This window comes from Mus musculus, chromosome 1, assembly GCF_000001635.26.
Source record: "Mus musculus strain C57BL/6J chromosome 1, GRCm38.p6 C57BL/6J".
NCBI classification, from domain to species: Eukaryota; Metazoa; Chordata; class Mammalia; order Rodentia; family Muridae; genus Mus; species Mus musculus.
In genome coordinates, this window is record NC_000067.6 from 172,521,130 (window position 1) to 172,544,128 (window position 22,999).

The 22,999-nt window shown below is 48.5% G+C and overlaps 1 protein-coding gene and 1 long non-coding RNA gene across 2 annotated transcripts in view; one reads left to right on the plus strand and one right to left on the minus strand.

The window, feature by feature from the left end:
• Cfap45 (cilia and flagella associated protein 45) overlaps nucleotides 1–22,999 on the plus strand; it is a 24,741-nt gene continuing 1,742 nt past the window's right edge. Inside the window, exons 1-10 of the mRNA NM_027972.1 lie at nucleotides 1–52; nucleotides 6,661–6,786; nucleotides 8,681–8,823; nucleotides 10,952–11,096; nucleotides 11,402–11,572; nucleotides 12,817–12,995; nucleotides 14,082–14,211; nucleotides 17,350–17,496; nucleotides 19,358–19,471; nucleotides 20,056–20,249. Of these exons, the coding sequence (NP_082248.1) occupies nucleotides 50–52; nucleotides 6,661–6,786; nucleotides 8,681–8,823; nucleotides 10,952–11,096; nucleotides 11,402–11,572; nucleotides 12,817–12,995; nucleotides 14,082–14,211; nucleotides 17,350–17,496; nucleotides 19,358–19,471; nucleotides 20,056–20,249 (1,352 nt within the window). The 5' untranslated portion in view covers nucleotides 1–49. The remainder of the gene's footprint in view (nucleotides 53–6,660; nucleotides 6,787–8,680; nucleotides 8,824–10,951; nucleotides 11,097–11,401; nucleotides 11,573–12,816; nucleotides 12,996–14,081; nucleotides 14,212–17,349; nucleotides 17,497–19,357; nucleotides 19,472–20,055; nucleotides 20,250–22,999) is intronic.
• Nucleotides 20,491–22,999, minus strand: part of 4933439K11Rik (RIKEN cDNA 4933439K11 gene) — a 9,187-nt gene continuing 6,678 nt past the window's right edge. The window contains exons 2-3 of the long non-coding RNA NR_040558.1: nucleotides 21,778–21,874; nucleotides 20,491–21,044 (exon numbers count right to left, since the gene is read on the minus strand). This is a non-coding gene — a long non-coding RNA (RIKEN cDNA 4933439K11 gene). The remainder of the gene's footprint in view (nucleotides 21,045–21,777; nucleotides 21,875–22,999) is intronic.

A 22,999-nucleotide genomic window follows, 5' to 3' on the forward strand; every position in this document is an offset into this window, starting at 1 on the left:
AGCTCCGGCGGAGCCGGTGGAGGTGCCTGCAGCTGAAGCGGCCGCAACGATGGTGAGGGTCTGGGTAGCTGTAGTTCTTGAGTCCTGAAGTGGTTTGGGGCTCTGAGAGGGAAAGGTGGAGCTTTCTCTAAGAGTCTGGGGAAGACAGGAAGTTCTGGGAGTGAGGACGGGACGACGGCTGGAAAGGAAGTCTCAAAAGACTGGTAGGGTTGAATGGGGGATGTGCTGCACCTTCTCCCCCATCCTCTTGAGCTGAGTCCTCTTGGGCTGTGACGTGAGATGTTGAGAAGAGCACCCGTTAGAAGACCATAACCAGCAGGGTGATCATGGGAAAGGCACCTAATGTTTCAGAAGAGCCTCTGTTCTCACTGCGTGGGAATGATTTGGGCACATCATAAGCATTAGTGAATGAATGAATGAATGAATGAATGAATGAATGAATGAATGAATGAGGCAGGGAATTCCTGGGGGAATGATTGGGATAAGTCTGCCAGTCCTGATATTCTTTGGATGGCGGCGGATGGTCATGGTCATAGACTGTGAAGACCAGCAGGGCCTCGCAGGAGCCTGTGTTGGCTCTGAAGTGTTAGGGGAGTCTGCGGACAGGTGTCGGGGCGTGTGGTTACTGGAACTTACTTGAAATGGCTGGCCACTTGGGTGGCTGAGGTGGATATCTGGGTTGTCTTGGTAGGCCTCCTTTAGTCTCAGTGTCTGTCTTGCTCTTACGGGATTTAGTGGGTTTCAGAAGAAGCTGGGTTCCGAACTTCTGAGGACTCCCTGGCGTGCAGGGATGGGGGTCCCTTTTGGCTGTACATTTTACTTAACTGTCTTCCCTCAGCACAGCAGTGTGTGTGTGTGTGTGTGTGTGTGTGTGTGTGTGTGTGTGAGAGAGAGAGAGAGAGAGAGAGATATGACCTGACACTATGCCTGGTACCAAAGGACAAGTGTTAGAGGTAAGTTCTTCTGTCCTGTGTTAAAGGTGCCTTTTTCCCTAGCATTCAAGGGAATGCTAATCTCTCCCAAGCCCAGAGATTCCCACCCAGAGACCACTCAGGACAAGAGTTTGCCAAACTTACTGACCCTAACTTACTGGAATTTTCCTTTGGATAGGAATGGGCATACAGACATGTCAGGGGGCAGTGGGTTTGAGTAATCACCAGCAAGCCAGGAGTGTGTGTATAGTGCTAATCACAGCTTTTTGTTTGAGAGCATGGAGGGATGAGAGGTGGTGGCAGCAGGGAGGCTCATAGACAAGCTTCCAGAACTCCCCCAAAGAAAAGGATCAATAGATCCTATGGAGGGAGAGGCTGGAGGCTCATCTTCAACCCTGGTGTCAAGTTACCGGGATATGTCACAGGTGGGCAGCCTGGTCCATTTAAAGAAAGAGGACAACCAGGTGGATCACTCATAGCGAGAGGCAAGAGACCTGATGTGAGGGAATCCCTCCTTTCCCATAGCCAAGTCTGTGGAGTGGGAAGTACTCCCAGGCCAAGAATCTGAAGCCGGACTTTGTCAGCCTGTGTTGACTCTGTGTGCGAAAGAGGAACTGGATCTGAGTGGGAAGGAACGTCTAAGAATGAGCAGCCTTTGTCTTTGTTCCCTTGACAGGTGGTGGTGTACTTACGTCAGGGAAACTCCACACCGACCTATTCCAGTCCCGGCTTGCCTTGTCTTGCTTGAGTTTAAGCCAAATCCCCTAGATCCTGTCATATACAGATACTTTGTTCTCAACTAGAAATAGTTATGTATATAAATACTGTGTTTCTTGGTCATAAAATAGTTACCTATCATTGCAGAAAACTATTCAATATAAGAAACATGATAGTTACACTCACCCAAAATGCAGGGACCAGAGGGCAGTGGTGAACCACCCAAAATGCAGGGACCAGAGGGCAGTGGTGACATAAACGTGCGATGTTATGCCCGGCTTTATTTTATTTTATTTTTTTTCTTCTCACTCCGGCCCAAAGATTTAAATATTATTATACATAAGTACACTGTAGCTATCTTCAGACACACCAGAAGAGGGCATCAGATCTCATTACAGATGGCTGTGAGCCACCATGTGTTTGCTGGGATTTGAACTCAGGACCTCTGAAAGAGCAGTCAGCGCTCTTAACTGCTGAGCCATCTCTCCAGCCCTATGCCTGGCTTTAGGGCTCAACTTTTATGTGAGTGCCACGGAGCCAAACTCAGATTCTCACAGCCTTGCAGCGAGCACCTTGCAGCCAACCCAGTCCTCCATACCAACATTTCTAGAGGAGTACTTACACGAAGTGGAAACTAAAGGGCTTCTTGGAAAGTTGGTTGGGTGGTGTTTTGCTGGGGCAAACACGTGAAGGAACGTGAAGGAACGTTTAGCTGAGGTGAACACAGGTGAAAGACTAAGGCAGACTCGTGAAGGAACGTTTCGCTGAAGCAGACACAGGAGAGAGGATGCTCTCTGCTAAAGCAAGCATGCGTGTGACAGGACAGGTGATGAAGGATTCTTTGCTACAACACACGTGTATTGGTCTGCCTTACATTGTGTAGTTGAGCTGCATTTGTTGGGACTCGAGGTTTCCTGGCGCTTCCACACACTTGGACTGATTGGAAGAATGATGTCAGCTGAGACAGAAGCACGCTTTGAGGCAAGACACGTGGAGGACACGTGCTGTTTGGAGGATATAAATAGGACTCGAGGGACAGTGACGGAGGCTGAGCTAGGCTTGCTTATAGAGCTACTGTGCAGAGCTTGTGTGTCTCCTGTCTTCACTGATCTTCACTTTGCTGAGAGAGGCACAGCTGAGAACTCCTGTCGGTCCTCCTGGTCCCTCCGGCTGACTGGAGCCGAGGCTGAGGCTTGGCTGTCTCTGCTAGGTCATGTCACCACTTTTACTAACCCGACTTCACTGAACTAGACTGCTGGCATGGCCGTGGGGTGTTTGTGAGTGGATCGAGCTGCTGCTGCTGACCTGTGAACTGAACTGCCGATTTCCAGACAACACAGATGGGAGTTGCTCCAAAGAACTTTTCTAAACAGGCCCACTTCCCATGTATCCTTTCTTTCCCACTGGGAGGTTAAAGCATTTAAGAGCCATAATTAAAAGTAAGATTTAAAAAAAAATTAAAGTTACACTTACATATTTCTTAGAATATATTTTCCTCCAAATGTTGATTGCTTTCTACAGTTATATAATGAGGTTCAGATGTGTTGTGCTCCCCACTACCCTCACAACCTCTTCCCTCTTCTATTGAAAAAAAAATATCTTTTCTTAAAAACTTTATATGTTGGGTTGAGAAGATGGCTCAGTGGTTAAGAGTACTGACAGCTCTTCCAGAGGTCCTGAGTTCAATTCCCAGTAACTACAGGGTGGCTCACAACCATCTGTAATGGGGTCTGATGCCCTCTTCTGGTGTGTCTGAAGATAGCTACAGTGTATTCATATAAATAAAATAAATACATCCTGGGGCTGGTGAGATGGCTCAGCGGGTAAAAGCACTGACTGCTCTTCTGAAGGTCCTGAGTTCAAATCCTAGCAACCACCCAGAATGAGATCTGATGCCCTCTTCTGGTGTATCTGAAGACAGCCACAGTGTAACTAGTTATAATAATAAATAAATCTTTAAAAAGAAAAATACATCTTAAAAAAAAACCTTTATATGTTATGGAGATCCCCTGTCTCATCGATATCCATTTGACTTAATCTTCCTGCCCCAGAATCTCTATTAGAGTAACCTTGTTTGGATGAGATTCTCATGCTCCTGGGACATATATATGATATATAAAGGGGGTGGGGGGAGGCAGCTGGGTCACTAAGATAAGCATATTAGTGCAGGGCTTGCCTGTTTACCTGTCCCCAGTCTTTCCAGCCTCAGTTGTCGGTAGCTGGAGAAAGCTGCTTTTCCTTCCAAGGCTGTCTCCTTCCAAGCAGACTACGCAGCTTCTGGCTAGCCACTGCTCGGCGTCATGGGAATATTTATTTGGTCACGCAAGAAATAAAACCAGCTCTTCACCTCCTAAGAGGACCACTTGGCTACTGCCTCTGGTCCAGAGGGATCCAACTTTCCATTTCTGCTTGGTTCTTCATTTTTTTTCCCCCTCTAGTGTGTTTACACAGTGACCTCCCTAGTTCTTCTTGTTACTCTTGGCAAAACTGGTTATTCTAGCCCTGGGGTAAGGCTTGTGGCTTCAAAGTCAGCAGTTCTTAAATGAGGTTTTCTTAGCTACCCAGCCGCCAGTGCTCACAGCTTCCCCCATCTGGCCCACTAGTGGCTGCTTTTCTGTGGTCATTTGCTTTCCTTTCTCTGTTCTGACTTCGAGGTTCAGGCAGTGGATTATTTCCTGTGCTGACTTCCTCCAACCTGGGTACCAAGGACACAGGAAAGAAAGGACACAGTCTCCGCCTCGAGGGACCTACAGTCTGGTGCACAATGCCACTCGCAGGGAGTCCTTGAACAGAAACCGGAAAACAGATGCGAAAACAATCACAACCCTTCCCATCTGTACTCTGGGGCCCTTTCTTATACATTACTATCCACAGCTCAGACCACATCTGTGACCTGGAAAACGTGGAACGGTGGAGTGACTCGGAGTCAGAAAGATGCGTTTCCCAGAGGCATTCATCTTAGTCTACTCTAGACTCCTCAAGGGGTCATTTTATTTAATTTCATCCCTTGGTTTTTTTTTTTTTTTTTTTTTTTTAATCAGATGTAAGTCGGGTTCCTGCTGTGTGCCAGGCACACCCCCCGCCCCCTGCAAATCTTCCTTAGTTATATGGAGAACTCACACACCACCACCCCTCAAGAGCCTTCTACCGTTTCCCTTTATCCCCAGGGCTTACTCTCAATCCTACCCACTGTCCTTCCCGTTCATTTCCTCTTACTCTAATTTTAAGTGGAAAGGGGAGTGGTTGCTCACCACCCACCACACAACAACCCTTCAGAGACTGTTCTTAGGTGTCACCGGGGCTCCCATATCTGCCTCTTTATAAATCCAGGCTTTTCTGCTCTGCTGTCTTGGGGCTGGCTGAAGATGACTCCCTCTGGAAGCCTACACTGGCTGAGCCGGTCAGTGAGTGGGGAAGGAAGGCGCACACAGCCGGGCTCATTGTTTGGTAGGGGGCCAGCTGAGGAGTAATCGCCCAGTTCAGTGTCAAAACCTGACACAGGTGCTACAGGTGCTGGGAGGAGGTCTTGTTGGCAATGGCAGATCAATGAGAGATGGCAAAAACACCGTTTGGTGACCTGGAAGAGTCACTAACATTCAGTGACTTGGTCTGCTCATTTCTCCGTTTATATCATCCCCCCTGGGGCTACGGATTCCCAGACTTGGAGGGACCTTGTATGTCTAGACCATTTCCCCCAAGATATCTCAGCTTACAGAGCTTGGTTGAGACGGGTGTGGGCTCCTCCAAAGCAATGAATGAATCAGCTTTAGATTAAGGCTACCCTTATCCAAAAGCCTTCGTAGAAACTGCTTCCCGGATGTAGATATCTACTCTCGGCGGGCCAAGATGAAGCCGAACTGACCGCTGGGACTGGAGGTTGTGCTTAGCTGGGTTCCTGGTTGTAAGCCGCTGAACCAGAACTCTTATTTAAGTGGGATGGAACACCCCGAGAGGATTTAGGAGAGCCCACGGATGTTGTACCAGCAGGGAAACGAGGCTTGGAAAGTAGGATCAGAGGGAACCCCTTCAGCTGTAACCACGGCCAAAATCGCAACTGAGAGGAGATCTGGCACACGCTCCTCAACGCTGCTGGCTTTGCTTGCTGGTGACGTCCTTATCAGCACTGCCCCAGATGCGGCTGCTTCCGCTGCATCGGGTCAAAAAGGCTTTCCACGTTCAGGTTCAGTGTCTCATATCACTGGTTCCCCAGTCGCTGTAAAGTCAGGGGCATCTTATTGGCTCAGCTTAGATGCCCTGCTTGACTAAGAAGGCAAATACCTGATGTTTTCAGCTTTTGTCTTTGGGAATGAGCCTCATCTCCCACAGCCATTAGCTAGGGTAATTTGCCAAACATAGGAAACGATTGGCACGTCAAAAAGTATTCTATTTTGGTTAGCGCTGTCTGATTGATGGTAGCTGGTAATCATTGTTCATCCACTACTTACCATTTGCCAACCACCACACGCTGAGCTGTGGCCCAATGAGTTTTTACAGCTTTTATTTCCTTTAGACCCCAGCTGGCTCATGAAACAGGAATGGGGTTGGGTGGTTTGTCCTTAATGAAAGGGTCCTAGAGTTCAGGCTGAGAAGGCTGGTGGTGAAGAGGACCATGTGCATTCTTGGGAAATGAGGAGCAGTTGCCTCTCTAAAGCCATTCTTATGGGAGACTGTACCTGTGCAGGGACTAGGAACAGGAAGCCTCCCTCCTTCTTGTCACCATCTCCCCACACTCTCCATCTTTTTCATCTGTACCTTGTGACTGACTTGGCTTCATCAGCTCTTGAGATGGCACAGATGCCCTTCCGTAGACTTAGTGTGCTTTGGCAAGAGGTCTCCCCACGGGGGACGCTGTACCCTACATTTCAGGTCCTATGTGGACACGTTCGTTCTATAAGAGGTTTTGCTGTATGCTCGCCCTTCTAGCTGTCGGCATAGGCTAGAGACATGTTTGCTGCCTGTGGTCTGGATGCCACTGGGTACCGATGACCGGACTTTCTGTCTCTACCTGCAGCCACTAAGGCCAGGGGATGCCTCAAGCTCTGCTTCCACCGCTTCCAACCGGTCACGGACTAGGACTCGCTATCGAACCAAAGCCATGAACTCTGAGGTAGACGAGAGCCTCTTTGGAGGTGTCAAGGTAACTCACCATCAGTAGATTCCCCCAGCTCCCTGGTCGCTGCTGCCCCTTATTCAGCAGTGGCCTAGACCAGTGTTGCTTAGGGTGATGTTCGTATTAGTCATATCACTGAGATTTTTATGTCAAAGAAGAGATTCAGAGATCCTGGCTCTGACATCTAGTGTGTTCTAGGTAAACAGGGCACCTGGTTCCTCACCCCTAGAAATTCCCTCCCTTCTTTGACTTCCAGGGGTTCAGCTAAACCAATTGCTTAGCTTGGGGAGACGAGCAAGCCCCACCCAGACTAGGACAATGATGGTTCCTGGAGTGTGGAGAGGGAGGTACAGCGCTCCTTGGAACAGCTTTGGTGTCAGTGACAGTTGATGAAGAGGGAAAGAGTGAGACTTGGAGAGCTGGGCAGGGGAGAGATTGAGAGAGAGAGAGAGAGAGAGAGAGAGAGAGAGAGAGAGAGAGAGAGAGAGAGACAGAGAGAGAGAGAGACAGAGAGAGAGAGAGAGACAGAGAGAGACAGAGAGAGAGACAGAGAGAGAGAGAGAGAGAGAGAGAGAGAGAGAGAGAGAGAGAGAGAGGAGACATTGAGGAAGAAGGGCCACTCCTGGAAGCACAGGAGTGTAGGTGGATTGGGGAGTAGAGAGCTGATGTCAGCCCCTGCTCTTCATTGCTCTCCCTGTGAGTGGAAGAGGACTTTCTAGAGGGCCCCCTGAGAGGATTTTCCACTCTTCTGTGTCTTCCCCACTGGTAAAGGCAAGACTCGAAAGGGTGCAATTCTGTAATTACACTTACACTCTTTGTGAGGGGAACGGTCCTCATGGAATTTTCTGGTTAAAAGGAGGGTGGGGAATGGCCCAGAGCTCCAGGTTCTGCTTGTTCACTAATCCTATCTTGGCCCAAGTTCTTTGGCCTTCTGGGTAAATGAGAGTCCAGGAAGTTAGCGGTAGGGGGCAGAAGTGGCCCGCAGCATTGCTGAGTTGTGCCCTTCTAGAAGCAGAAACAAACACCAGGTGGCAGTAGCGCTCAGGGGACAGTGCATACAAAGTGACCCAGTCAAAGCTACCCCCTGGGCACCATGCAGGTGTCTGTTACTGCGTTTATGGCGCCTACATTTTCATGTGTTTAGAGACTGTATTTTCTTGCTAACCCTTCTGAGGTTAGACGAATCTGAAAAACACCACACATCTGATCTGTGTTCACATTGCCGAATCCTAACTGAGTGCCCTCCTTAATCATCATTTGTTCCCTAAGAGTCTTGCTGTGTGTCCCATGCTGGTTTCAGATTAGCTGTCCTTCCCCTGGCTCTTGATGGCTGGGATCAAAGGTGTTTGCCACAATGCTTGGCCCAACGATGTTAGATTTTTAAGGCAGTTCTTGTTAGGCCACTTAGCTATGTCCAACTCCCTTGATATAGCTTAAAACAAACAAATAAACAAACAAACCACTAATCATTAGAAAGGAATAAAAATCACTAATATTATATTGTAGATTTATCTGTAGCATGTTATATTGCTTCAAAGTCACAGCGTGGTCCAAGAATCTCACAAGACCCGAAATGTTCATGGAGAGATAACCTAGACACCAAATTTTAAAGTTTCAACCCGATTGGTTTAACAGAGGTCTAGATATACACCGTCAGCCCCTCTCCTCCCCACTCCTTGGCACAGTCTCCAGCATCCTTGGGAGGAACGCCTGCCCAAGAATAAAAGGTATTGGTGTCAGAAGGTCAGGCCAGTGCAGAACACACCCAAGCCATGTTTTGATGAAGATTTCGAGGATGCTTCCCTAATACCGTAGGTGCTCTTGTGTTCTGTAGCTGCATGGGGTGGAAGCCTCAAGGTCCGTATTGGGTCAGTGGCAAGTGGAGTGACCATCTTCTATGGATTTCTTTCTGACCTGATAGCCTTCATCCCAGGGCAAGAGCGACAGCCCTATCGTGGTGATCCATGATAAACACGCTATCCGGAAAACTCTCAGTGCTCTGGGCTTGGAGCACAAGACGGAGACGATCCAGCTCATCACTAGAGACATGGTCAGAGAACTCATGTGAGTCCCCGGGCACGGCTGCCACTGTGCAGGATGACTGGGCCACCAGGATGCTTCCGTCCAGACAGCCCAACTCCATCTGCATTCCTACCCATCCCTCCCTCTTTTCTTTTGTCTTGTTTGCCTGTATAGATTTTTCTTAAATTCTCTTTTGCTTAACGTACACAAAACTGGATTTCGTTGACATTTTATTACATCTATATACTTTATTCTTCTTTGTCCTTTCCTCTGAGACTTCCCTCTCCTCTTCTCGATGGTCCCTAACTCCTCCAAATAGTCCCTTTTTGCTGCCATGACACACATATTCCAATGTCTGCTATAGTTTCTGTCTCCTACTTTAAACCTCTTCTTCCCTCTAACAGTCCCCTCTCTCTCCCTCTCTCTGTGTGTGTCTCTGTCTGTCTGTCTCTTTCTCTCTCTCTCTCACACACCACACATTCTACATGTAAAAGAAAAAATCAATATGCCCATCTCGTTTCAGCATTTTCTCTCCTCCATCTTGGCCCTCCTCCTCTCCCTTTGGTAGTTAGCATGCCACTGCCCTTCATTCCAAAGCTTGCTGTAGGCTCTAAAAGTAAAGGGTAGAGGGGCAATCAATGCTTCTAAGCCCTCAGCACTGCTTGGGGGGTGGGGGAGAGAAGTGGACCAATGAGTCACTTCCTTTTGGGTACAAGGAGAATCCAAAGCAAAGGGAAACTGACCAGATGCCTAATTAGCACTCTGGCTCCTCCCCAGACTCGAGGCTATCAGAGGAAATTCATAGGGGCTCTCTGGGTTCCTTTGGGGTTAGCTCAGTTTTACTGCCCTACTGGAACAGTGCCATCAGGCTCCTCCTGCAGGGCACAGGCAGAGCTCAGCTAAGTGCCAGGAGCCAGTGCTGTGTTTGGTGGCTTAGCTCTTGTGTTTAGTGCTTCGAACTCTCAGACTGTCCTACCGCTCTGGCTCCACTGCTGAATGACGAGTGACGTCAGTTCACAGAATTTGAAGCCCTTGGCTCAGGGCTTAAGCTGAAGAGACGCAGCTGGATCCCCATGCAGGAGCTGGACTTGACGATAGTCTCTGTTTAGCCTAGGCCGACCAGCCTGAGCATCTGACAGCCAGATGTGGGCAGTGGCCTGAGGGGTCCTACTTCTTGACCTCCCTGCAGACAGGCTGGTCATGCTTCAGATCCACTGTCTTAGATTCAGGTTGCTCTTGGTCACTTCACAGCCTCCATTGTTTTGGGCCACACCACTTGGTGCATTCTAAGACCTTGCTAATAAGTGAACCTACTTCTAGGACAACCTCCTCCGCTCCCCCCCCCCCAGCTTTTATTAGATGAGATTTCACTTCCTGTCTCAGATCATCTGCGTCTTGTTGCCATGCACCTGTTAAACTGCCTCGCCCAGAAGCAGGCTTTATTCTCTCCTCTCAGCTGCTCCCTCCCCCACCCCTAATGTATGTCATTTGTTTCTAATCATTATAATTAGCTGTAGGTTTGTTGAATGCGTTGGGTAGCTACAGGAGAGCTCTAGAGACACATCTCCAGGAGCTGTCGATCAGAGTTTTTAATTAATATTTAGGGTTCAAAGCCTCTATCCAGGATGGATGGACAGGGATATTTCAATTTCCCACCAGCATCCACTTCAACCCTGCCAAGCATTGCCTTATACTTATACCTTATTCCAGCACCAGGAACAATCTGTTTTTTAAAGTCCGATTCAACAGCTTTGTGTGTGCTAAGTACCAGGTACTGGCTCAGAGATTAGGCTGCTGATGTAGTTAAGATAGAGTCCAATCCTGAAGAAGCTGAAACAGGCCTTGCACCATTGGTCCTGAAGTGGCCAGTAAGATGGAGTCAGAATGTGGTGGGGCTCAGAGGAAGCTTCTTGGAGCAGGGTGGACTTAAAGAAACACAAGGACAGGTCACCGACAGTTACATGGAGAACACGGCATATGAGACAGACTTAGGGAAGAAAGACAAAATGTCTCTTTTGTCTGCAGCATCGGTTGCTTCTCACCTGAAACCTTTCATTCAAGTGGCCCATGAATTTGCAGGCTCTTCTGTCTTAGCATTGTATGGGGAGGAGAGGAGGGGAGGGGGTTTGGAGCCCGCTCTCCTCCCTAACGCTGGTCATTCCTACGTCAGTGTTCCCACAGAGGACCCCTCTGGGGAATCGCTAATCATCAGCCCCGAGGAGTTTGAGCGGATCAAATGGGCATCCCAAGTCCTGACCAAAGAAGAACTGAATGCCAGAGAACAGGCCCTCAAGAAGGAGAAGGAAGGCATCTTGGTAACTCACCTTCCTAGCTGTGTCCTTGGTGGGCGGGTGGCAGAATAGGAAAGTGGAGTAGGGAGGCCAGCTTTCCATCCCAGGCAGGATAAGCTCAGTTAAGGCATGCTAAAACAAGGTGTGCACGTGCATTTAATAAACAAACGTTGCGGTACGCGGGCCAGTGGGAGGATGGGAACAAAGCCGGGCCGTGAGACCTCTCAGCTCTGATAAGTGAGGGACTGAAGAGAATTCTTGCCGGGTTACGTGCAGCAGGTGAGTTTACGGAGAATAAACCCCACCAATCCGGGCTGGTCTCCCCTTAGGAAGCCGTCACAATTCGCAAGAAGATTATGAAGCAGAAGGAGATGACTTGGAACAATAACAAGAAGCTCAGTGACCTGGAGGAGGTGGCCAGGGAACGGGCCCAGAACCTCCTGCAGAGAGCCGACAAGCTCCGTATGGAGCAGGAGGAGGAGCTCAAGGACATGAGCAAGGTGGGGGCCTCTTCCTTCCCTCCGAGGGCTCCCTGCCGCTCCCTCTGCGCTCTCACTCAGACCCAGGACCAGGAGAGGGACTGATGTGGGCGGGGCTCGCGTGGATAGGAGGAGACTCGACCTGTTTCCCGGATGTTGAGAGCAAGTCGCTGGCCCTTGAGTCCACTTGTAAGATGATGAAGGCAGCACTGCTTAGCAGCTGAACAAGCTAAGATATTGGGAGGGGCTTTGAGAACCGTGATTGATAAGGATCTCACTCCTATTTCTATCCTGTTAGTTCAAGTCTGGCCCCAGATAGTGGTGGAGACAATAGCGTTCTTTTTGAAATGCCCAGAGTACTTTAGCTGGGAGTAGAAGGATCAGGGGCTCATTTGAAATTCTATTCTGTAATCCATTCACATGTGTCACTCCCTTGTTGACTAATAGAAAAAAAAAAGTCGACTCCCCCAGTCCTTCATCTCTGATTTTCATCTCTCTGGTAAATCTCTACGTGTACCAGCTCTTATTATTCCAAAGCTTTTACTTTCTGGTTCTTAATGAGGGCACATGGCTTCTCATTTCTTTTATGCATGTTAGGCTCTTCTAGATTAAAAAAAAAAATGCACCAGTTGAATTTCTGCTGGAATGCCTTGGCTTCTCTACACACAATGCACTGTTCATGGGTCCTCAGGGAAGGAATTGCAAAGCTCTAACACCTTATGGAGGTTATGTGTATGTTTATGTAGGTGAACACGATAACACCGAGTTCGTTCATCATAGTTCCAAAGGCTGCTCCATTATCTACCGAACTCTACAATGCCCTGACTGATGCTGTCTCTCCTTGAATAAACTGTAGTGCCTGATACGAAACCAGCAAAGGGTCTGGAGAGATGGCTCAGCAGTTAAGAGCACTGACTGTTCTTCTAGAGGACCTGGGTTCAAGTTCCAAGCAAGACAGCTTGCAACTATCTGTAACTCACAGTTCCAGGGCTTCTGACACCCTCACACAGACATACATTCGGATTAAAACATCAATGAACATTAAATAAGAATAAATTATTAGAAAAAGAAAGTCACCAATAATGCTTGAGCTAGGGTGAGTGAGACATCCTGTCTCTTTGGGCTCAGTGAGCAACGGAGCAAGTCTCCGGCCCGTGCGCTCTGCTCCCATGTCTTCCCTCTTAAATGTCCACACACTCATAACACCTCCTTCCTTTACCTTATCCCCAGACCTAGTGCCAGGATTCTTTCCTCCCACCTCCTAGATTATTCTGAATGCCAAGTGCCACGCAATCCGGGATGCCCAGATTCTGGAGAAGCAGCAGATACAAAAGGAATTGGATGAAGAGGAGAGGCGGTTGGATCACATGATGGAAATAGACCGGCGGGAATCCCTCCAAAGGCAGGAGGATCGGGAAAGGAAACGGAGGGAGGAGAGAGTACGGTAGGTAAAGGTGGGCTTTTGCCATTTCCCCCATAAGCCCTTTCTGAGTATCTTCAGGTCCACGTAGCCTAAGCAAAGAGGGAAGAAGTGAGACGCAGTTGTGAGGCACCAATATCTCTCGTCCCTGACAGAATGATGCAGGGAATCATACAACCTGCAAGGCTTATTTCCAAGGTTGTAATAGGCGTGTCTCTGTATACTCCAAATCAGTGTCCTTTCTTGGTGCCTCCTGTCATCCACTCTACATCTTCCCCCAGCGTCTATAAAGTCTTTATAAGCAGACCCAAGGAAGGAACACTCTGCCTCATTAGGCAGCTCTGATCTTTATGTTGACTGAACTCAAACCCGCTCTCTGGGCCACTCTATCTGCTCCTGCTAAATCTCTCCTGTCACACGAAGCATTCAAGTACCCTATCCGAATATGAGCTTAACATTGCTGCTTGGCTGCTGCCTTTGCCTTGTCTACTCCCATTCTGCCAGCCTTTACTCATGCCAAAGGCTTTATTTAGATGCTTCCAAGTTTACCGATAAACTCTGGGGTCACTGGCAGGCGGCTCTGATTGTCCAGTCAGTATCCCTGGATTTACTGTAGAAAAGAGGGCTTTGTGAAGAGGACCTCAGGGTTCAGGCCTGTCTATCAGCAGCCGAGAGTCTTCAGTGTGTTATACGTTCTTACACAAAAAGACAGTAGGCAGAGGAGGCACGGGAGTCAGGTTGGAAGACAATAGAGGACAAACAGTAAAGGAATTAGAGGTCCCAGCCTTTGAAAATCTACAAAGCTCTCTGTGAATCAGGGAGGAAGCTGTCTTCCCACATCATTAGGAGACTTAGGAAGAAGCTGGATTCTAGAGGCTCGTTAAATTACACTAGGCGGGAGGAGGTGGGTTAGGATGTAGGTTAACTCCTGGGCAGACACAGCAAAATGGAGACACTCGAGGAAAGGACCCAGGAAGCATAAGCATGCTGAAGGGACACTTGTCAACCGATGCCCTTGAAACCTCCTATCTAGGGGACCATTTGGGGAGAAGTCGAGGGTAGAGACTTGATCTCCTCATTCAAAGCCACTCTGGCGTCGTGTTCTCCCAGGGGAAAACGGCACATCGTGGAGCAGATAAAGAAGAACGAGGAGGAGAGATCGCTGCAGGCGGAGCACCGTGAACAGGAGAAGGAGCAGATGCTGGCCTACCTGGACCGGCTCCAGGAGGAGGATTTGCAGGTAACAGACCACCAGGCCATGCTGCGTTTCCCCACCTCCAGCAGCAAAGCGCTCCAAGGTTTCAGGGCTCAGGGTTTGGAGCGATTCCTTTCTTTTTTGCCTCGCAGGGCATACGCTCATTTCACAACATCACCGCCATCATCTTCTTAATTGCTGTCTGGAACATTTGTTTGGCCATGGTATCATGCTGGGGATGAGCTGTGATTTGGATAGATATTGTCCTTGCCTCCCAGGGACTTGGGGTCCAAGGTTGGCATATCAATGTGAACAGACACATAAAGGAAATATATGGTTGCACGCTTCACACAAGTAAACATAGGGATGTTTTACAGTTTGTCCCTCGGTCACTGGGGGAAATTACACACTCCATTGATGAGCATGAGTGCTTTGGTTTCCTGCTCCCCCGCTGTTGTCTCATTTAGAGTACACAATAACCCATTGTCATTAACTGTGTTGGGAAGCCAAACCTTTTGTCCCTATTAGCTTAAATAAAACTAGTAGGGACATTTAATGAAAACAAAACAAAACAAAACACCCGATGACACACCTGTGTGAACTTCGCAAAGCTAAGATGGTCTTCTATTTGCCTTATCTGGCATGTTGCAACACACTAGAAGATCATAGCAAAGGCATATGCACACAGACAGGTCTGTGGGGATGCATGCGTTTGCATGCAGATGGACACGTGTGTGCACACACACACTCAGGAAGCCCAAAGCTGGTGTTGGGAATCACCTCTGTCACTCTTAATTCACCAAGGCAGGCCTCTCTGTCGAGCCTAGTCTTGCTAGCCAGTTTGCTCTGGGGAATTTCTTTTTCTGCCTTCTCGGGTTATAATTATAAGTGGAGCACCGCACCCACTCAGCATTTACAAGATTTCTAGGGATTCGAACTCCAGGCCTCACAGTCCTTGCACTTGTTTGGCCATTGAGCCATCTCTCTAGCCCTGTGGCAGGCATTTGAGCTGTATTCGTTCTTTGGCAATGTTGTACACTGTGTTTTGACCACATTCACACCTTTGCCCACTTTTTATTTCATTTTCAAAACGCTACCCACAAACAAAAGTTGGATGAATTAGAACTCTACTGGTAATACTTGGTTAAAGAACTTTTGCCTTTGACATTTTGACACCCCGCTACGAAATGCTTCATGCCACCCCCCCCATCTCTGAAGAGCAAGGCCCACTTACATAGCCTCCATCAAAAGCTCCTCCAGACACCCTGTAACATCACCCAATGTTAACCTAGATTCGGTTTTCTTGAATCGGCAAGGGATTTTCAGTTATTCTTCTGTTTTCCAAACCTGTTTCTAATCAAGGCTCACACGCCGTATTTGGTTAAGTCTCTTAGTCTGATTTGATCTAGAAGCATCCCCTCATTTGTTGACTCATTTGTTTCTTCAATATATTTTCATTTTTCACGGACACCTAGCAAATCGTGAGCCTTTGTGGTCTACAGTGTAACGGTCCTCTATGTAGGATGTGTAATGGTCATATCAGGGTGACCAGCATATTCATCCCCTTTAGAGAGCTGACAGTCCTTAGTATTGGGAACACCCAGAATCTTTTCCACCAGCATTTTGAAATGCAAAGTTGGTTATGATTGGCAGTAATTGTCCCACTGTGCTATAGAACACCAGAAATTATTCCTCTTACCTAATAGCATTCCTGTACCCGATTCCTTTTCCTCCCGATACCATTTAACTCATGGAACTCATGGTTTTTTGTTTTTTGTTTGTCCCCCTCCAACCCCCTGCCTTCCTGTGTATATGGATGATTCAGTTGTCATCAGCCAGGACACCGGGTGTTAGTGAGTGACTGGGGATCCCCAAGATTCCCATAGGTGGTCAGTCAGAGGTTTTCCTAGCTCCCACAATGTGAGGGCCAATGTGAAGACTTAGGTTGAAGACTCCTGTCTGGGGCAGAAGATAAGGCTTGTAGACTTGCGGAAGACTTGCAAAGGAGACCTAGAAGATAGACAGACACACCTAGCTAGAACACTGGCTCTGGGAGAAGTGTGGGTAACAGAGGTATAGGGAAATATGCAGGGAATGAAGTGGTAGACCAAGACTGGACACTTCAGCTTGGCTGTGGGGAGCTGGGAATTGGTGGGCTCACTGCGGTGCTCCAGCAGTGAGTCAACACCATTCCACTGGTGTGTCATGGTCCTTTGGATGTCCTTCCAAAAGACACTCCCAAGTTTCCAGGAAGTAGTATTAGGCAAGCTTAGGGTAGAATCCAGCACCTCAGCAGACACAGAGCTGCTTGCCAACATCCCAGGCAGCAGGGCAGCTTTTCCGCGTGGCTATCGAGATGGAGAAGAGTTGAGGGAGGTTTTCTTTCTTTTCCCCCTTGGTCTGGTTGCTTTGAAGGGCTTCAGTGGCAAGAAACAAGGTAAGTCCCTTTCGTTCCTTGGAAGTCAAATGAGCCAACAAAAACAACCACCCGAAGGGTAAATACACAAGTTTTTCATCTGTTCAAGGCCCCACCTTTCAGAACTTGGGAAGCAGCCTCTGCTAATGCCCAGTGAGCGGAAACCAGCCATTGTGAGCCACACTTTCATCACTACGGAATGGGATTTCAAATTTGAGTTTCAATAGGAGAAGGAATTTGAACACTGAGGGTAGTAGCTCATGAGGTCACAAGAGTAGACTTTAGCGTGGCAAGAGGGAGAAAAAAATTAAGAGCCTCTATTTCCAGAAAGCATTGAGAGATAAGTGTCAGGGGCCATCACCAAGCTGAGTTGGGTGAAGATGCAAAGAGGCTATTTGGTTGCAAAGGTGCTTATTGTCCATTCTTTTTTAAAATATTTATTTATTTATTTACTTAATGTATGCAAGTACACTGTTGCTGTCTTCAGACACACCAGAAGAAGACATCTGATCCCGTTTCTGACGGTTGTGAGCCATCATGTGATTGCTGGGAATTGAACTCAGGACCTCTGGAAGAGCAGTCAGTGATCTTAACCACTGAGCCATCTCTCCAGCCCCTTATTCTCCGTTCTTGAAAGACAGCTTGAATCCAGGCTAGTGCTGGTCACACTGTACTGCCTCCTGCCTCTGTTTTTCTCTATACCAGCATGTCAGTAGCTATATGCCTTGCCTTCTTCTCCTCTGAGGATCTCTTCCTTTTGCTGGCAGGATCTGGAACGAAGACATCAGGAAAAACTGAAGATGCAAGCTGAAATTAAACGTATCAATGATGAAAACCAGAGACAGAAAGCAGAGATGCTGGCACAGGAGAGACTGGCAGACCAGATGGTGATGGAATTTACCAAGAAGAAGATGGTAGGGACTTGGTGTCCAGTGCTGGAACCACTGTCCAGGAGTGACATGTCTATAATGGACTTGAGCAATTGTAGGACTCTAGCAGGAGACAGCCATGCCTTCATTTTAAAATACATAGGGCTGGCTTCGTTTTCTCTTCATCATGGCCTGATAAACTGTTCAGTAAGAGTATAGATTTTAGAGACACCGCCCCCCAAACCAGTGTGTCATTATCTTCATTGATACAGTCACGTAAAAGCTGGAATCAGGGTCACATGCAGTAAAAGAAAACCTAAGTGATTGGTGAAAGTAAAGCTTATATTAATTCTTCAAGGGTTGAGAAGCCTAGAAACGGAGCATTGGCTTCCCCATACATTTAAATTTTTTTTTTGTTGTAAAAACTCTTATATAGGACAGCTTGTATTGGGTAGTTGAGATACCTCACTGTAGAATGACTGTATAAGAAGAAATAGATGGGAAAAGCAATATCTGCAGACAGCTTGGGATGGGTAAAGCTCCTAAATGTGTGGACTCACTCTGGGTCAAAAATGAGTGATGGGGTGATTGGGGTATGTAGGGAGTAGAGGATGAAGGAGAGAAAAAAAAATAAAGACTTTTAAGTATAGTTTAGAGTGAACATGGAATTATTTTAAAAACACAGAAATACTCGAGTGGCAGGGGAATGATTCATGTGCACATGGATCCAGTCTCTTCTGTAGATTTGGAGCTCCTGATGACAGTTAACTTAGCCTACTTCTCTTATGCTGCATTTTTAGGCAGTGTGCTGATCCTCTCAGCTCTGCCCCTTCAGGACTAAAGGCAGAGAGTGGTTGTGGAAGCATCTAGAATTTTCTTTCCTGCTATCCAGGGCAAGATGAGGCAGAGGAACCAGTGTTATGAAATATAGTAGGGTGAGGGGGTACCTGGCAGGTCCAGAGGAGTAGAGGCAGCAAACAAGCCATGAGGGAGGGCATTGAGAGAGGCAGCAGAGAGGGAGAAAAAGGAGGCTCTGAGGACAAAAGGGGTGGGGGGAGATCCAAGGGGAGGGAGGGAGAGAGAGAGGGGGAGATGAGGTAGGAATTCAGTGCTATACCTAGCGAGGCAGGTGTAGCGTAGGCAATTGCTAGGTCCTTGAGGGCAGAAGAGCTGGATTGCCTGCAAGCTAACAATCAGCTTGACTCTGTGGAGCATAACCCCAAAATAGGCAACTCCCGGGGATTCTTGGCAGTCTGGGAAGGTAGAATAATGAGGGATAAGGGACAGTCTTCATGGGACGACCATGGTATGCCACCCAACATGTGCCTGTGATCATGTGACTGCTCTAGGCACAGTGGTTGAGAAGCCTTGGGGTTTATTCACTCCTGTTCTTGCCCAGAGGTGGTAAAAGGGACGGCATTTTGATGGTTTACTCTTGAGGTATCTGCTAAGCACTGTGGGGTTGCCCAAAGCACAGTTGGCAGTTTTCCCAGGCACTAATGAGATAACGTCTACCTGCTGCATTTTACAAGGCAAGGCAGGGAACCACAGTTGTTACTTGGCTCTGTGGCCTTGCAACTTGAAATTATCTTCAGAAGGAGTAGGAGCGCCGGGGCTGAGGATTCCTGCGTTCAAAACAGTTTGGGCATCCATAGCTTCTGTCTGATGAGATGCTGCCTGAGCTCTCTAGGATAAGGCCTGAGAAAGCTTTTTGTAAGCCACGGCTGCCTTCTACAAAGGCTAGTTGTCCTTTTGTTTGTGCATTGCTAAAGTCCCACCCCCATCTTAGATCTAGCAAGGAAGTGGAAGGGAAGATGCTGGAAAGCACGTTCCCTGTACAGATTGCATTTCTCTGTGCAGAGCTGCAATGGTGTGCATTATCCTGAAGCCTTTTTCTTCCTGGCAGGCTCGAGAGGCAGAGTATGAAGCTGAGCAGGAGAAAATCCGGAGGGAGAAAGAGAAGGAGATCGCCCGCCTGAGGGCCTTGCAGGAGAAGGCGCAGGATTATCAAGCAGAGCAGGTACCTTCCTCTCTCCCTCCCACTCCCGGGGGAAGCCATCCCTTGACAGCCTGTAAAGTGGCCTGCAGGGTGGAGGTATAGAAGAGAGGATGCCTGCTGTCTAGCCTTCAAAAATATAACCGCAGACAAATGTCATTTAATCATGGGGGATGTCTTTTGGAAAAAGCACCTAAGGAGGAAGGGTAGGCCCTTTCCCATTGTCCACGGCAGCCGGAAGAGAGTAGAAGTATGTGCTTAGGTTCCGGAGAAAGCTTTTGGCTGCTATATAAAGAGGATTTTCCAACCTTTACTGACTAATGAAACGTCACCAGGGGAAATGTGGCATCTCTATCATTAGCAGTTTTTAAAGTTAAAAGCAACTCCAGGGCTCGGAGGAGGTGCTCAAGGAACCGGGAAAGAATAAGGATGGGGGATAGGACAAGGTGACCCTTTGGGGAAATCTTCTGACCCTAAAGAATCTATGCCAGGATTCCATCTTTCCTTAGGCAGAATGGAGTCTGTACGTCAGTGACTATCTCCAGTTCTTTTGTATCCTCATAGCTCCCCTGTCTTCGCCCCCCCCCTCCCCCTGCCTGCTTTCTTAGGATGCCTTGCGGGCCAAGCGCAACCAGGAGGTTGCAGATCGAGAGTGGCGTCGAAAGGAAAAGGAAAATGCGCAGAAGAAGATAGAGACAGAGGAAAAGCTGCGCAAAAGCCGGCTGGAGCAGGTGGCATTCAAGGAACACACGCTGGCCGTTCAGGTTCAGCGTGACCGAGATGAGTTCGAGAGGATCCTTCGGTAGGAGATGCCGAGAGAACCCTGGCTTCCTTTCCCGTGTTGAAGGATGACAGGAGTGTGCTCAGGGGATGGTGTGTGGTGGATGGAGAGGAGATTCCTGCCACGGTACCAGGGAAGGTGCACATCCGTCTTGATCACGTTGCTGCAGTCATCCTGACTAGATGGATGGCTGAGGTATTTCAAAGCTATTCGAGCCAGGAAAATTTCCTGATTAGAGAATTGGAAAAGAACATCCGGAAGTGTTTAAGGAACCGAGGGTTATTTATCCTTTATCAGTAACGGTGTAAAGAAAGGTCCCTCCTGCCGCCCTTAGGTCCCACATCTTTCTGCAAACTAGGGAGCCTGAGTAGGAGAAGCCTAGAGGAGATGGAGGATTCATCCAGACGCTAAGGATTGTGTCATTAGAGCAAGGCTCTGAGGGAGTCTTTGCCATTGATTTGACTCATAGCTGGTGATCAACATGCGTTGAAGACTCTGCCTGGGTATCATGAAGCTCATTAGAAGTGAGTGAACACTGTCTGTGCCTGATCCACCCGAAGGCTGCCAGAGATTCCTGCTCGGGTGGGCATCTTCTACGTCTCTCTCTGCGGCGTGGCAGCTAGCATCTCTTTACTGTTTGTTGTTTCCGTTCAGTGATGATTTCAGCCTGCACGCAAGGGCCAAGGACTCATAGTGCCTACTCTTCTGGTCCTCCCTCAGAGCAGCTTCCTTCTCTGTTCTCTCCTCCTAGTCAGATGTACCACCACCAGACCTGGTCCGACTGGGGACCACTTCCTTTGTGCTTTGTTTCAACTTCTGGAAAATAAGATTTTTAAAAAGGAAGGGGTGGGGGACCGAACCAAAGAAAATTTGCATTTGGAGAACTTGAAATTACAGAAAGTGTGCTCAGATGAAGCAAAATTGACCAGCACCCAGTCATCTTGGTGTCTGGGCCTTGGGTCCTTACTATTGGAGCTGTCTCAGTCAGGAGCAAGCCAGGCCAGGCTCCTGGGCCTCAAAGGAGGCAGAGCAGACCTTCTCCCCAAGAACAACACTCCTGGATTCTCATAGGATCTTGACCCTGCTTGTTCCCACTGACTGAGATGCCTTTTGGCTCTTCTGCCTTTCTTGCCCCTCACCCCCCGCCCCCCCGCCCCTCGGGTTGTGCTACGGTCACCAGACACCTGGTAATGAAGAGAGCCCCCGCAACCCCCCACAGAGCCTGCCATTGGGCTCCAGATTGCCTTCCAGGTGTCTCCCCGTGCCTCTGTGCCCTTGGACAGCTGTGTGCCTTTGGCAGGCACTAATAAACATTAATGGGATGAATTCCAAGCCCTACTTTTGCTCCTGACCCACTTGACTCTGCTTTGCTGGGTCTGCCTGGAGCATAGGCACTAGCCAGCTATTAAACTCCATTCAGCTCTTTGGAGAAGTCCTGCTGTCCTGGCTTAGCATCCAGACCTAGTGTCTTCGCACCAGGTGACTTCCATGATAGATGTCTTTACTCGGGGAGTGTCCCCGCCACAGCCAGCAATCCAGATTCTCTTACTTCAAAAGCGTGGCCTCCAGTGCAGCCTGCATATGGACGTCCTGCTTCTGATCAGGAGATCCTGAACTTTCAGACTGTTGACTGGCGGAATCGAGACCTTTAGAAAAAAAAAAAATACTGCCATTTAGGTGACACCCGAACGGGTTGTGATTCAACAGCCAGGGGCAGGCAGCTTCTGGAATGCCTTAGGTGACTCCAACATGCAGCCAGAGCCTGTGAGTTAGGTGACTCCAGCATGCAGCCAGAGCCTGTGAGTTAGGTGACTCCAGCATGCAGCCAGAGCCTGTGAGTTAGGTGACTCCAGCATGCAGCCAGAGCCCGAGAGTTATGTGACCCCAGCACGCAGCCAGAGCCCACGAGTGTTGCTTTGCCTTTGTGGCATGACCGGTGTATCCACTCACTTGGTTTGTTTACTGCCATGACAAAATGCTCAGTGAAAGCATTTTGAGTAAGGGCTTATTTCGGCTTATGGTTTGAAGGGGCACGGTGCATCCTGGTGGGGAAGCCATGGCACGGAGGTGACCAGCCACACCACATTCAAGAAGCAGACAGAAAAAAAAAATGCGCTGGTACTCAGCTCCCCTTCTCCATTAAAAAAAATCCAAATATCCAGTCTAGGATCCCAGTCCACAGGATGGTGCTGTCCAAATTCAGGAGGAGTCTTTCCTCCTCAGTTAAACCTCTTTGGAACCCCCACCCCAAGCCCCACCCATAGACATGTCCAAAGACGTGTCTTCTTCTAGGTGAGTCTAGTGCCTAGTCAAGCCGACAATGGAGATTCACTGAGACCCTCCTCATTTGGATTTTTCAGCTGCCCACCAACACCAGCAGCTCTCTAGTAACGCCGCCAGCTTTCCCTTTTCTGTTATCTGCTCACTTTGATGCGTATGAACAATAGGAAGCTAATCTACACACAGTGATCACAAGCAGGGAGAGCACACCTGCCTGAGATCCGTGTGGGTTGTGGGCACTTGACGTGTAACTATAGAGGTGTGTGGTCACCAGCGCTTCCCTTCCTATGTACTGGGAAAGGCTCCATGGGGCTGTGGGATTTGGGGAGGTGTTTGCTTGGCCAGAGGAGCTGCTCAGACTTGGGAGGGCTTGCCATGTGTTGGTGGAGTTTGGAAGACACTAAGGAGATGAATAAGTGACTGAGGTCTTTGGCAATGGGAGGAGGGGTGATCTTTGTTTTGGTGTGAGCAAGCCTGTGGGAGAGAAGCAG